General features: G+C 37.4%; 1 protein-coding gene and 1 long non-coding RNA gene across 2 annotated transcripts in view; one reads left to right on the forward strand and one right to left on the reverse strand.

Annotated features, from left to right (window-relative positions):
* The window catches only part of KIFBP (kinesin family binding protein), a 39,477-nt gene that overhangs the window by 19,034 nt on the left and 5,739 nt on the right, over positions 1-14,704 (forward strand). Inside the window, exons 3-6 of the mRNA XM_077894786.1 lie at positions 1,277-1,356; positions 1,673-1,856; positions 4,575-4,659; positions 12,640-12,755. Of these exons, the coding sequence (XP_077750912.1) occupies positions 1,277-1,356; positions 1,673-1,856; positions 4,575-4,659; positions 12,640-12,755 (465 nt within the window). The remainder of the gene's footprint in view (positions 1-1,276; positions 1,357-1,672; positions 1,857-4,574; positions 4,660-12,639; positions 12,756-14,704) is intronic.
* The window catches only part of LOC144312288 (uncharacterized), a 98,118-nt gene continuing 91,702 nt past the window's right edge, over positions 8,289-14,704 (reverse strand). Inside the window, exon 7 of the long non-coding RNA XR_013377776.1 lies at positions 8,289-8,413. This is a non-coding gene — a long non-coding RNA (uncharacterized LOC144312288). The remainder of the gene's footprint in view (positions 8,414-14,704) is intronic.

Raw genomic sequence — 14,704 nt, forward strand, 5'->3', positions numbered from 1 at the left:
CTTAAGGAAAAAAATATTAAAGCAAATATTTAAAACTTTGATATGATTTTCGGTAGCGGTCAGTTTAGGACAATATTACTCTAAGGATGAATATATCTTTTTTTTTTTTTTTTTTTTTAATTCATGAGAGACACACACAGAGAGAGAGGCAGAGACATAGGCAGAGGGAGAAGCAGGCTCCATGCAGGGAATCTGATGTGGGACTCGATTCTGGGATTCCAGGATCACGCCTTGAGCCAAAGGCAGATGCTCAACTGCTGAGCCACCCAGGCATCCCTGAATATATCTTTTTTATTTGTCATAATTATGTAGGGTTTTTTTTTAAGATGTTATTTTCAAGTAATCCCTACACCCAACATGGGGTTCAAATTCACACACACCCCCACCCCATCAGGAGTCATGTGGTCTACCAACTGAACCAGCCAGGTGCTCCACTTATGTAGGTTTTTATATTGTTCCAATTTTAGTATGTGTGCTGCCGAAGCGAGCACTTATGTAGGTTTTTATTTTTTATTTTATTTATTTTATTTTTAAAGATTTTATTTATTTATTCATGAGAGACACAGACAGAGAGGCAGAGACATAGGCAGAGGGGGAAGCAGACTCCACGCAGGGAGCCCGATGTGGGACCCGATCCCAGGACTCCAGGATCACGCCCTGGGCCAAAGGCAGGTGTTAAACCGCTGAGCCACCCAAGGATCCCTTATGTAGGTTTTTAAAAGATTTTTTTTTTTACCAGACAAAATTAAGGCTAAAGGAGTTATACATCTCTAAGGCAAATTGGTAGATCTTTTTATTTATTTATTTATTTATAAAGATTTATTTATTTATTTATTTATTTATTTATTTATTCATGAGAATACACAGAGGAGAGAGAGGGGCAGAGACACAGGCAGAGGGAGAAGCAGGCTCCATGAAGGAAGCCCAACGTGGGACTTGATCCCAGGTCTCCAGGATCACACCCTGGGCCAAAGGCGACACTAAACCACTGAGCCACCCAGGGTTCCCTGGTAGATCTTTTTAAATGTATTTGAGGTTCACCTCCAACAGCAGTTAAAATTTTGTCAAGTGTGAGCTTCTAGGCAATCTCCTTTTATTTGTTTGATTCTTTAAAATTTTATGGTTAAGAAAATTCCTTCTTGGGTAACATGAAAATGAAATAGTGAAAAATGGAGTATACTAGGCTTTAAAAATTTGATTTCTCCAGTTTCTCCAGAGGAGGGCGCTTGGTGTTTACAATTTAAAATTTTAGAGTTTTGTTTTTCTTTAATTGTAGATTGGGAGTCCTCCTCTTGATCCTACTGAGCATTTTCTTCCTGAAGAAGAGAAACTTGCTGAACAGGAGAGATCAAAAAGGTGAGTAGGTACAGAATCAGCTCTCACAGGTAATTCCATATAGTATAGATATGATGATTGTTACAAAAAGCACAGTATTTTCTCTTTTGAGACACTCTAAGGCTATAGAATGTGGATTCTGACATAGATTTAAAAACCTCCATTTACCACTTACTAGATATGTGACTCTGTTCAAATCTGAGGCTCCATTTTCCTTATCTGTCAGATAGATACAATAGCCATACCCAACTCAAAAGAGTTGGGATGAGGACCAACCTGTATGAAAGTTCCTTATAAATTGTAAACCATTGTGCAAATATTCACTTTTTCTTCATAGATTTGAGAAGGTTTATACTCATAACCTCTATTACCTGGCTCAAGTCTACCAGCATATGGAAATGTTTGAGAAGGCTGCTCATTATTGTCACAGTACCCTAAAACGCCAGCTTGAACACAATGCCTACCATCCTATAGAGTGGGCTATTAATGCTGCCACCTTGTCACAATTTTACATCAATAAGGTAAGCTTCTCAAATAGTTGTCTAACAAAGTTACTGCTAGTGTATATAAAAATAGAATCAGTAGTACCTTGAAAATGTCATCCTTTAAAAACAGGTAGCTTGTATTTTATGATGTAAATTGGACAGAAAAATGCAACCCAGTTTGTCAGTATACTAGACTTTTATAGCTTTTTTTTGCATTAATCTTTTTGAATTGTAAGATGCTGAGTTTTATCATTGTCTTACATGCTGCTAGCCCCTAAAATTACAAGTTAGTTACCTAAGACCAATTCTTTTTTGCTATAGGACACTATTAGTTCATTTGAGATGTTACCTTAAACTACAGATTTTTTCTTTAGAGATACAGTTTTATCTTTATGCAGCGGTAATCTGGTAACTATGAGGATTTGTCCGAGGAAGTTGACTGTTAAATGTGGGCTTCGATAAAAGCATGTGATGCATTTCAGTTATTCTTTAGAATTAACTCCTCTATAGTAATTTTTCTCTGTGGGAAATGTCTGTTCAATTCCAGAGTTGTAGCTCTTTATGATATACGTCTTCTGGAGGATTACATAGGAACAAACTTGAGCTTCTCAGTTGTTTATCAGAATTATTCAGAGTCTGTGCTTGCTTCGGCAGCACATATACAGAATTATTCGGAATCATGTTGGTATAGTTTTAATTGATCTGTTTATTCCTTTAGTCTCTAAGTTTTAATGCTAAAACCCTTGTTAGCCACCTTTCCCAGCCAAATTTTCTATTAATCCTCAATAAGATACTCAGCAATAGAAATTACTTTTATTTGTATTTCTAATTCACTCTGAAATTTTGGTAATTTTTTACTTATCAGGTTTCCTTAAATCTCTCTGGTTACCTGCTGCCATATCCTTACTGGGCCTTTATCCTTCCTAAGCTTTCTGTTAGTGCTGGTTCTGTAAATGCGCCCTATGTTTAAAGTATTGTCCCACAGAATTTCATTCAGAAAAGCTATTAGCAGGCGAGAAAGGGCTGTGGTGACTGCAGCATCGCTTCTAGGACTTTGGTCTAAGATCAAGCGTGTAAGTAACGCTGTTGCGTATATTGGAGCATTTGGTTAAATCTAACTCATGAATCCATTTCATCGTGATCATCATCAGAAGTGTTATCTGGTGCCTCTGCTTGTGGCACCTTTTTCTATAGCTTCCAGAGGCCCCTTATTTGTTTTGTTTAGCAACTTTAAAGCTATGTATTCATTGAGATTTTAATTAACACTTGAAACTCCATCAATATTAATAGTAATAAGATATCTAGATATTAATTTAAAGTGTAATAAAAAATTTAAAGTTGTTAAGCATTGCTTATGTGGAGCATGCGGTGATTTTCATTAGTACCTCCCCCACCCTGTGCTTTTTTTTTTTAAGCCAAAATGTTCTATACGTTTTTGTTACAACTAGCTGAGTTCTATTGCAAACAGAGATTTGAACCATTTTTCTTAAAACGATGCAGTTGTCATTTATATCATTCTCATCTTCATCTGGTTCCAGTGATGAGGTTTTGCTATTTTATGTGTCCCTACCTGGCAGGTGCTAAAAGTCCCACATTTACCAGCCACCTCAAGGGCACATGGCACTCACTGTTCTAGCAGTGGTTGCTTGCAGGGAACCAATGTGAACAAAGCTAAAGTGATAACGATGGGTAAGGGATTGCAGAGGGACAATTAAAGCTTCTTTACGTAAACTGTAACATTCCTTGGGTTTCTGAGGTTTAACACCAACATTTTGATCTGTAGATATTGCTGGGCTAATACTGTACATGGTACCCCAGCTATTCTAAAGGTGGCTTCTGAATTTGCTGTAATGGAGAGATACACTTAGTGCTGAGCTTATACAGTCATAGCCAACCATGAAAAATCTTAGCAAAATGAGGTATTATTAATATGAATTAGACATTTAATTAATGAGGGTGGCTTCCAACTAAAAGTTGGACTTTAACTTTGTATTTCTGCTGGGTTGGTCCTGTGATTTACATGATAGATGCAAAGTGTTTATGTTAGCAAGGGGATCTTCTCCAAGTGTTTGACAACTTTACCATGCCCAGATTTGAGTTAGGAAGCCTTCAAGTGTGTTGGTAAAGCAATTCCATATAGTTCATCTGTGGAAATCTGTTGACTTCAGAACTTCAGGGAAATCTATTGACTTCAGGGTGGGAGCCTTCATTCATTCATTATACATAAATCTCTCAAAATTCTAGAAGAGGGGAATATCTTCATATCCATATTTACCCTTTTTACCTTTGAGGTAGGATATATAGAGAGATCTCTAAACTTCAGAAAATCCAATCTTCGAGTCCTCTGACAGGGTGTAAGTTGCCTACATATTTATCATGCATGGCATTTTGGCTCTATGAACTGAACCTACAGAGCCATCTGAAGCATTCTCAGTTTAGGATGATAGCCATTCTGGTATTATACTTACTGATAGCTTGAGGAGAGCTAACTTTTGGTTCAGTCAGCAGTTGTCTCTCAGCCAGTTTGGATTATTATTAAGAGTTTGGGGGCTTTATTATTTTAATCTTTGAGGTAGCTTTTTAACCAGAGAATACATGTCCTATTCCTTCTTAATGTTTAGCAACCATACAGGGTTTCCTTAGTGGGTTTTACCTAATTTTATAGCTTTTCTCATAGTAGAAGGCTTTATGTAAGTCTAATTGCAAATAAGGCTAGGTGATAATTGCACTTACTCTCGTTTATTTCCTCAACAGCTATGTTTTATGGAGGCCAGGCACTGTTTATCTGCTGCTAATGTCATTTTTGGTCAAACTGGAAAGGTCTCAACAACAGAAGACAGTAAGTCCACATGTGCATGTCTTATTGCACAGCTTTTAAAAAACATTTTGAAATCATTTTAAATTTTAGAGAATTCAAGAACATAACAAAGAACTACCATAGCCCTTCTTAATTCAACTTTTAATAGTTGCCTTATTTGCAGTCACTTTTTTTTTTTTTTTTTTTGGAAACCAGCTCATGTTTAATTTTGACATTTTAAAATTGGACAAGTGTTCTCACATCTGCCCCCAACCCCACCCCCCCCAGCAGTCACATTTTATTGTCCATCAGAACCATTTGAGAAAAGATTGCATACATTAGACTCCTTTACCCCTTTTTTTTTACTCTTTTTTTTAAAATTTTTATTTATTTATTTATGATAGTCACAGAGAGAGGAGAGAGAGAGAGAGAGAGAGAGAGAGAGAGGCAGAGACATAGGCAGAAGGAGAAGCAGGCTCCATGCACCGGGAGCCCGACGTGGGATTCGATCCCGGGTCTCCAGGATCACGCCCTGGGCCAAAGGCAGGAGCTAAACCGCTGCGCCACCCAGGGATCCCTCCTTTACCCCTTTAATAATTTAGTGTATATTTCCTAAGAATATTTTGTTATATAATCATAGGAAAGGAGATGTAACATTGATATAATTCTCTTTTCTATAATACATATTTGTTTCATTAATTATCCCTGTAATGTCCTTTCTAGTATTAGAGTATCCATTTCACGATTTCATACTGCATTTAATTGTCACATCTCTTTATTGTCCTTTTTTTTTTTTTTCTTTATTGTCCTTTAATCTGGAACAGTTCCTCAGCCATTCTTTCTCTTTCATCACATAGACATTTTTGAAAAATATAAGCCAGTATTACATTAGATTTCCATCAATTGGTGTTTGATATTTCCTTAAGCTAAGAATCTGATTACACATTTTTGGTTGGAATATTGCATAAGTGATGTGCAAATGTCTGATTTTTTAATTATAGTGTTTTACTTGGTTTTAAAAATCACAGTTAACACGTATATTTGAGAAAATCAAAACCACAGTGAGATATCATCTCATACTTGTGAGAATGGCTTTTATGAAAAAGACAAATAACAAGTGTTGATGTGAAGAAAAGGGAACCCTCATGTATTATTGGTGAGAATGTAAATTGGTGTAGCCCCTGTGGAAAACAGTATGGAAAAAAAAAGAAAAAAGAAAACAGTATGGAGATTCCTCAAATTAAAAATAGAAATAACATATAGTTCAGTGTTTCCACTTCTGGGTATTTACCCAGAGAAAAAGAAAACACTAACTCAAAAAGGTATATGCACCCCCACGTTTGTTGCAGTATTCTTTACAGTCACCAAGATATAACAACAACTTTAAGTGTCCGTTAATAGATGAGTGAATAAAGAAAGTATGGTGTATATCTACACAATAGATTGTTATTCAGAGGGCAGCCCAGGTGGCTCAGCGGTTTAGTGCCTGCCTTTCACCCAGGGTGTGATCCTGGAGACCCGAGATCAAGTCCCACATCGGGTTTCCTGCATGGAGCCTGCTTTTCCCTCTGCCTGTGTCTCTGCCTCTCTCTGTGTGTCTCTCATGAATAAATAAATAAAATCTTTAAAAAAAAAAAAAAAAGGTTATTCAGAAAAAAAAGAAAAAAATCTTTTTTAGTGGAAGATATAAACTTCAGATTATAAATTGTCATGGGATGTAATGTTAGCATGGTGACTATAGTTAATACTATATAGCGTATTTAAAAGTTGCTAAGAGGGGGGAATCCCTGGGTGGCTCGCAGTTTGGCGCCGGCCTTTGGCCCAGGGTGTGATCTCGGGGTCCCAGGATTGAGTCCTGTGTCAGGCTCCCGGCATGGAGCCTGCTTCTCCCTCTGCCTGTGTCTCTGCCTCTCTCTCCTCTCTCTATGACTATCATGAATAAATAATAATTTAAAAAATCTTAAATAAAAGTTGCTAAGAGGGTATATCTTTAAAGTCTCATTACAAGAAAAATTGGACTGTGGGGTCATAAATATTAACTATATACTTAATGTGATAATCACTTTGCAATATATACAAACATCGAATCATTATGTTGTGCATATGAAATTAATATATGGTTGATCCTGAATAATGTGGGGGAGGGGATTAAGGGTTCCTATACCCTGTGTAGTTAAAAATCTGCGTATAAATTTTGGCTCTCCAAAACTTAATTACTAAGAGTTTACTGTGGACCAGCTGCCTTACCATAAGAACATATATTTTGTGTGTTATATGTATTAATACTCTATTCTTAGAATGAAATAAGCCAGATAAAAGAAATGTTAAGAAAATCATAAGGAAGAGAAAATACATTTATAGTGTTATACTGTAAAAAATTGAGCTATAAGTGAACCTGTACAGTTCAAACCTGTGTTGTTCAGGGTCAGCTGTAATGTCATGTGTCAATTGTAACTCAATTTTAAAAAAAGATTGGTACTTTTTATTATTATAAAATCAATAATATACCTGCATAGGGCCCCTGAGCACATTTTACTAACTTATCAACCCAGTAACTTTTGCTTCCAAACCTTAAGGAAGTCAAGTACCCAGACCCACCAGCTATTTCTGAAAAAGAAAGAAAAAGGACTTCATATCTAAGTGCAAGTTCCAAAATACAGTCAGTCCTCATTATTTGTGGAGTCCATATTTGCAGATTCACCTATTGCTAAAATTTACTTAAAACCCCAAACTCAGTACTCGAGGCACTTCTGTGGTCATTTGTGCAGAATAGGAAAGAAGTTGAGTTTCCTGAGGTGCACGTTCCCAGCTGATGTCAAACAAGACAACACTCTGCTCCTTGTTTCAGCTCTCCTATAGTAAATAAGTGTCCTTTTTGTTGTTTATTTAGCACCCCATTCTTCACATTTTTGTGGGTTTTTGTTGGCAATCTCATTGTTTAAAATGGCCCCTAACTGTAGTGCTGAAGCACTGTCCAGTGTTCCTAGCACATGAAGGCTCTGATGTCCCTAACGGAGAAGTTATAGTGTTAGATAAACTCCATTCAGGCACAAGTTATAGAGCTGTTTGTTGATCAGTGTTAGTAAGTGTTCAGTGTTAATAAGTGATAATAAGTTAATAAGTGTTCAGTGTTAATAAGCCAACAATATATATTACATAAGGGATCTTTAAACAGAAACACAAAATGAAGTTATATATATTCATCAGTTAATGAAAATGTGACCAGAAGCTCATGGAAATCTAATTCTGTATTTTCCTGAGGAGTAATGTTTCAGCCTTTGAATAATTCAGTGTTCATGATGACTTTATGGAACATAACTACCACGAATAATGAGAATCGACTGTACATTGTCTCCTTAGTTTTACTTTTGGAGATAAAAACCACTTTTGGGGGGGTGCCTTTTTGGGTGGCTCAGTTGGTTAAGCAACTGACTCTTGATTTGAGCTGAGGTCATGATCATAGGGTCATGGAATTGAGCGCCATGTTGGGCCCCCCATTCAATGAGGAGTCTGCTTGAGATTCTCTCCCTCTTGCACTCTGCCACTCCCCCCATTCTGTGTCTCTTTCTCTCTCTCTCTCTCAAATAAATAAATAAATCTTAAAAAAATAATAAACCTTTTTCTGCTGAAACAAATATTCATCTAAAGGAGTTAATCCAACTCACCAATGACTTGAAGTGCCATGCTTCTATGTTATTTGGAAGTCTAGCAACTTGATTTTCTCCCTGTAGAGCTGGACCCTGTGACTGTTGTGCTTGGTGTTGGTGGCACATCCATGCTGATGGGAAAAGGTAGACTACGGAGGAGAGTTTACACGGATTAGTAGTAATACTACATTAAATCTAATATGGTGATGGAAAATGTTAATTTGCATTACAAAGGATTTTTAAAAAAGATTTTATTTATTTATTCATGAGAAACACAGAGAGAGAAGCAGAGACATAGGCAGAGAGAGACACAGGCTCCATGCAGGGAGCCTGATGCAGGATTTGATCCTGGGATTCTGGGATCATGCCCTAAGCCAAAGGCAGACGCTCAACTGCTAAGCCAGCCAGGCATCCCTAAAGGATTTTTTTTTTAATAGTGGAAACAAAAATAATTTAAATGATGAAATTTATTTATTCATTTATTTGTTTAGATTTTAATTTTATTTCTTTTTTAAGTATATTCCACACCCATTTTGCAGTCCAGTGTGGGGCTTGAACTCACAGCCCAAAATTAAGACCCGAGCTGAGATCAGGAGCCAGATGCTTAACAGATGGAGCCACACAGGTGCCCCAAATCAGGAAAAATATTAAAATAAATTTTTCCTTGCAAAAAAGAATGCCCTCCACAGATGTAACATAGTAAATATTTTGGTAAAACTGGACATAGGACCTGCAGTACAAAATGAAATGGCCCTTCATTAAACTATATCCATCATTCTGAATGTTATTTTAGGGGAAGCTTTGCACTTAGAGACTACCTTTTAATTCATGAGAACTCCCATTTCAATTTGAATTTCACTAAATTGGAATTTTTGACAAATTGGTTAATAGTTGTGCTTTCACCTTGTTTGACACTATTTCTTTTCTTTTTTGAAAGACAGAGACTGTGTGCACATGCACAAACTTAGGGGAGAAGCAGCAGGGGAGAGAGAATCTTTTAAGATTTTATTTATTTCAGAGAGAGTGAGGGAAGGAGAGTGAGAGTGGGGGCACACGCGTGAGAGGGAGAGAGAGAGAAGAGAATCTTTAGCAGGCTCCATGCTCAGCCACAGGGCTTGATCTCATGACCCTGAGATTATGACCTAAGCTGAAATCAAGAGTTGGTCGCTTAACCAGCTGAGCCACCCAGGCACCCCAACACTATATCTTAACAGACACCATGGCATGAGTAAGGTGATAAAAGTAAATGATTATTTTTTTATTACTTTTTTTTAAAAGATTTTATTTATTTATTCATGAGAGGCACAGAGAGAGAGAGGCAGAGACACAGGCAGAGGGAGAAACAGGCTCCCCATAGGGAGCCCAATGCAGGACTCGATCCTAGGACCCTGGGATCACGCCTTGAGCCAAAGGCAAATGCTCAACCACTGAGCCACTCAGGTGTCCCAAAAGTAAATGTTTAAACAATCAAGTTGAAACTGCTTTCAACTAACTCCTAAGGTCCATGTATAGATATGAATTAGAGAATTCATATCTTAAACTAGGTACTTTAAACCTTGATCACACAGGTTTTTAGACTGGATTTTATTAATACAGTTTGATTAATAATGGTGTTGAGCATCCACATATCAAATCCTGTCCTAAGTCTTTGTGTAATTAAATCCTCATAGCTACACTATCAGACTGTTACTATTATTATCTATACCTGACAGACGGGGACACTGAAGCTCAGAGTGGTTCAACAACTTGCCCAGTGTCACACAGATAGTAGGGGACAGGGCTGGCATTCAAACCCAAGCATGATGGTTCTGTACCTGTAACTTATAACTCCATACTCTACTGCTTAAGCTCAACAACTGATCTAACCCTTCCCTACCCCACCTCCTGACCTCCCCTGGTAGGGGATTCAGCAATCTTAGAGGCTTAGAAATAAGGACAGAAAAAATCAAACTCATAGTACTAAGGTTGGGAACAAGTCTGTGAACATCATGAAGATGGACATTGGGGGACGCCTGGGTGGCTCAGTGGTTGAGCATCTGCCTTTGGCTCAGGGTGTGATCCTGGGGTCCTGGGATTGAATCCCCATTGGGGCTCCCTGCGAGGAGCCTGCTTCTTCCTCTGCCTATGTCTCTGCCTCTCTCTGTGTGTCTCTCATGAATAAATAAATAAATCTTAAGAAAAAGAAAGAAAGGAAAGAACGAACGAACATTGGTTTTTCATAAGATGCTTTAAATACCTAAGGAATGCATTCTCCCTATCTCTCTCTCTCTCTTTTTTAAGTAAGCTCTACACCCAATGTGGAGCTTTAACTCATGACCCTGAGGTCAGGAGTGGCATGCTGTACCGATTGAGCCAGCCAGGTGCCCCAAGGCATGCATCCTTAATAGGGATGAAATTATTTATTGGAACATGAAGGAAAAAAAAAGCTTAGCTATTACAATGGTTTGGAGGGGGAAAAAAAGAAATCTTGTCATTTATGGTAACATGGTTGGACATTGAAGGCATTATGCCAAGTAAAATAAGTAAGAAAGACAAATACCGTATGCTATGACTTAAATGTGAATCTAAAAAAATAAAACAAGAAAACCAAACCCATAGATACAGAGAACAGATTGGCAGTTACCAGAAGTGGTGGCTGGGTGTAAAGGAAGTCAAAATGAACAAACTTCTAGTTATAAAATAAGTAAGTCATGGGGATGTATAGTTTACAGTATGGTGGCTGTAGTTGATAATACTGTGTTGCATATTTGAACTTTGCTAAGAGTAGGTCTTAACAGTTCTTATAAGAAAAAGTTTTGTAACTATGTTCAATGGTTGACATTAATTAGACTTCTTGTGATCATTTCACAATATGTACAAATATCAAATCATTATGTTGTATACCTGAAACTAATATAAGGTTATATGTCAGTTAAAAAACATATTTATATTTGAGTCATTTTACAGATTTTGTCACAAATTTTTTATTGTGGATCAGAAGAATAGAGATTATGAAGAGTTAAGGAGATGTACATTATTAAATATTTGTTTTTTCCCTTTATTCATAAAGGGAAAATAAATAAATAAATAGAGACTAACAAAGATGTATAAACTAAAGCAGTGAGTTATTTTTACTCTTTAAAATAGAAAGTTAGGGCAGCCCGGGTGGCTCAGCAGTTTAGCACCACCTTCCGCCCAAGGCCTGATCCTGGAGACCCAGGATCAAGTCCCATGTCAGGCTCCCTGCATGGAGCCTGCTTCTCCCTCTGCCTGTGTCTCTGCCTCTCTCTCTCTCGCTCTCTCTCTCTCTCATATGAATAAATAAAATCTTAAAAAAATAGCTAAAAAAATAACAGTGTCCAATGTTTTCAGAATACTTTCATTGAGTAGCCCCATATATTGTTGGTTAGAGTGCTTTTTCAAATAATACGGCAGTAGGTATCAAGAACATTTAAGATGGTATAGACTTGGGACACCTGAGTGGCTCAACTGTTGAGCATCTGCCTTTGGCTCAGGACATGATCCCGGAGTTCCATGATTGAGTTCCGCATCAGGCTCCTGCATAGAGCCTGCTTCTCCCCCCTCTGCCTATGTCTCTGCCTCTTTATGTGTCTCTCATGAATGAATAACTAAAATCTTTTTTTTTAATGGTATATATAAAAAAAAATGGTATAAACTCTGATCCAGTAAATTCTCCTTCTAGGAATCTGTCCTAAGGAAATAACCCAAAATCCAGACAGAATTATGCACAGAGATCTTTTTGTTTAGACTTGTTTCTTATAGAAGTGGAAACAATGCATGCCTAGAATTAGAAGAATGGTTTTATAAATAGGGAATACCTATTTCGTTACATATAATGCTATTCTTAAAACTGTTAAATAGTTGATATTGGTAAAGTGTTAGTGGTATAATATATAGAGAAAACCTTATATTCAAAATTGAATATATATTATATTGTGGCCTTAATTTTTACCGACAGATGACACATAGAAAAACCTAAAAGAAATATACAAAAATAATAGCAGTGAGTGCCTCTGGGTGGTAGGAATTTGGGGTGGGTTTTTTCCCCCCACTGCTTCAGTGAGAATCTTTACTTTTATTTTTTTAAGATTTTACTTATTTATTTGAAAGAGATAGAGCATGAATGGAGGATGGGGCAGAGGGAGAGGGAGAAGCAGACTCCCCACTGAGCAGGGAGCCTGCTGTGGGGCTCCATCCCAGGACCCTGGGATCATGACCTGAGCCAAAAGCAGACACTCAACCGACTGAGACACCCAGGTGCCCTGAGAATCTTTACTTTTAAGTTCAGGAAAAAGTAATATAAAAAGAATGTAATACACAATGAAAATTATGATTGTGACCATTAACCTGGACAAATAATGTCATGTGATTTTAGCTACTGAAGCTGAAGGTGATGTGCCAGAGCTTTATCATCAAAGAAAAGGAGAAATAGCAAGATGCTGGATCAAATATTGTTTGACTCTCCTACAGAATGCCCAGCTTTCCATGCAGGTAATGTTGTCAAAAGTTGCCTTTTCTTTATTAAATAAGCAGAATGTAAGTAAAAGCTTAAAATGGGAACTATGCCCATTGGGCTCACTGCCTGTTTATTATGCAAAGCATGCAGAATGGTCTCAAATATTTCTTGCTCTCCCATCTTTACTTTTTAGAGTCCAATTTATTTAAGGTTTGTCTCAAATGTCACTTCTTCCTTAAAGACTTTACTTTGGATAAAATATAAATTCCTTGAGAGGTGGGGGCTGCATCATATTCATATTATATCACTATCTCCAGGCACAGTAGGTTCTTAATATATTAATTGTTCAGTGTGTAATGAATTCTTCATTGCTTACTGGTATCATTTCCCTCCTTTAAACTCCATAGAACTTTCCTTGCCCTTCCTAAATCACATAGATTTTTGCTTTGTATTGTCTCTATTCACATTCTTAGCTTTTCCCTTTACCTCTTTTTAGACTATAAGCAATCTAACCTTTATATCATTTATACAGTATATAATTTAATTTATATTTATTTTATAAAATATATATATCTGGAAATAGCCCTGCCAGTTTATAGCTGTATGTTTGTGGCAATGTATTTAATCTCTCTTTGTCTCAATTTTCTCACAAAAGAGGTGGAGATGGGGTGCCTGGGTGGCTCAGTCGGTTAAGTCTCTGCCTTTAGCTCAGGTCATGATCCCAGGGTTCTGGGATGGAGCCCCACATCGGGCTCCCCACTTAGCAGGAAGCCTGCTTCTCCCTCTCCCCTCTGCCTGCCACTCCCCTGCTTGTGCTCTCATTCTCTCTGTGTCAAATAAATAAAATCTTAAAAAACAAGAAAAGGAGATGGAGATGATAATAGTACTTACCTAGTGATGTTGTTATCAGAATTAAATTAATACATATGCAAAGGGCTCAGAAAAGTGTCCTAGACATACTAAGTCCTTAATAAATGTTAATGGTCATCATCATCATCATCATTACTAATCCATACTGAATCCTAGTTTCTAACCACTAAGGAGGAAAGTAAATAATTTGGAAGCAATACTGAGTGTAGATGCATGGAAGACTTTCCTGGAAGAATTTTTTTTTTTAATGCATGCATTAAAGTACAATAATTTTTACTGGTAATAATACAGAACTTATGAAACTACTAAACAGAATAAAACCAAACAGACAAACCGCAAAATCCTGGAGGCCTATGTTGTGCAAGGGTGAGAGCATTTTAAAAGTAGATGGTAAAGATGAGGCATCTGAAAAAGAAAGTAAGTAAGGGAGAACGGGGGAGTTTTACGTCTAGAGAAGCCAGAGCCAGGAAAAGCTGTCAGCTTTCTTCTGCTCAGAAAGCAGCCTAGAAAGCATGTAAATAAGCAAGGAGCTGGGAAGCAAGTAAAGAAGGAAGATTTTGGAGACTAGGGCTTGCATTTGAAGTAATTGTGCCAAGCAAAATACACTGCCATTTAATTCATACCCTTCATTTAGTTGATGTTTTCCAGACTGGGCACCCGATTAAACTACTTTAAATAGTTGCCTGCCATTAAATTACTCAGATTTTTCTTAATCTGACTTTGTTATTTTAACTTCATCCTTTGATCATCTGTTTACCTGAAAAGCCTTTTTCAATTTAAGCTTAACACCTACACAGATTTATTTATGCCAGCTCTATGCTAGTTGTTGTCTTGTGAGAAAAAAAGAATAGACTTGGGTTTTTACCTCATGTGAAAGTGCAGCTTTGATAAGTTCCACAAAGGAGAGACACGTGATGGAGGACATTTGGAGGAAGTAACTGAAGAAGCTCTGGGGGTGGGCAGGAATTAGCTAGAAAAGAAGGTTCAGCATTCCAGCGAGCTGCAACAGCATGTTCTGGGGCACAGGGAGCGTGGTGTTAAATGGAACAGAACGAAGGCCTGTGAGGTAGGAGCACAATGGGAGAGCCTGTAATGTGAGACTTAGGAAAGGGCT

The sequence above is a fragment of the Canis aureus genome, chromosome 4 (genome assembly GCF_053574225.1).
Source record: "Canis aureus isolate CA01 chromosome 4, VMU_Caureus_v.1.0, whole genome shotgun sequence".
Taxonomy (NCBI): Eukaryota; Metazoa; Chordata; class Mammalia; order Carnivora; family Canidae; genus Canis; species Canis aureus.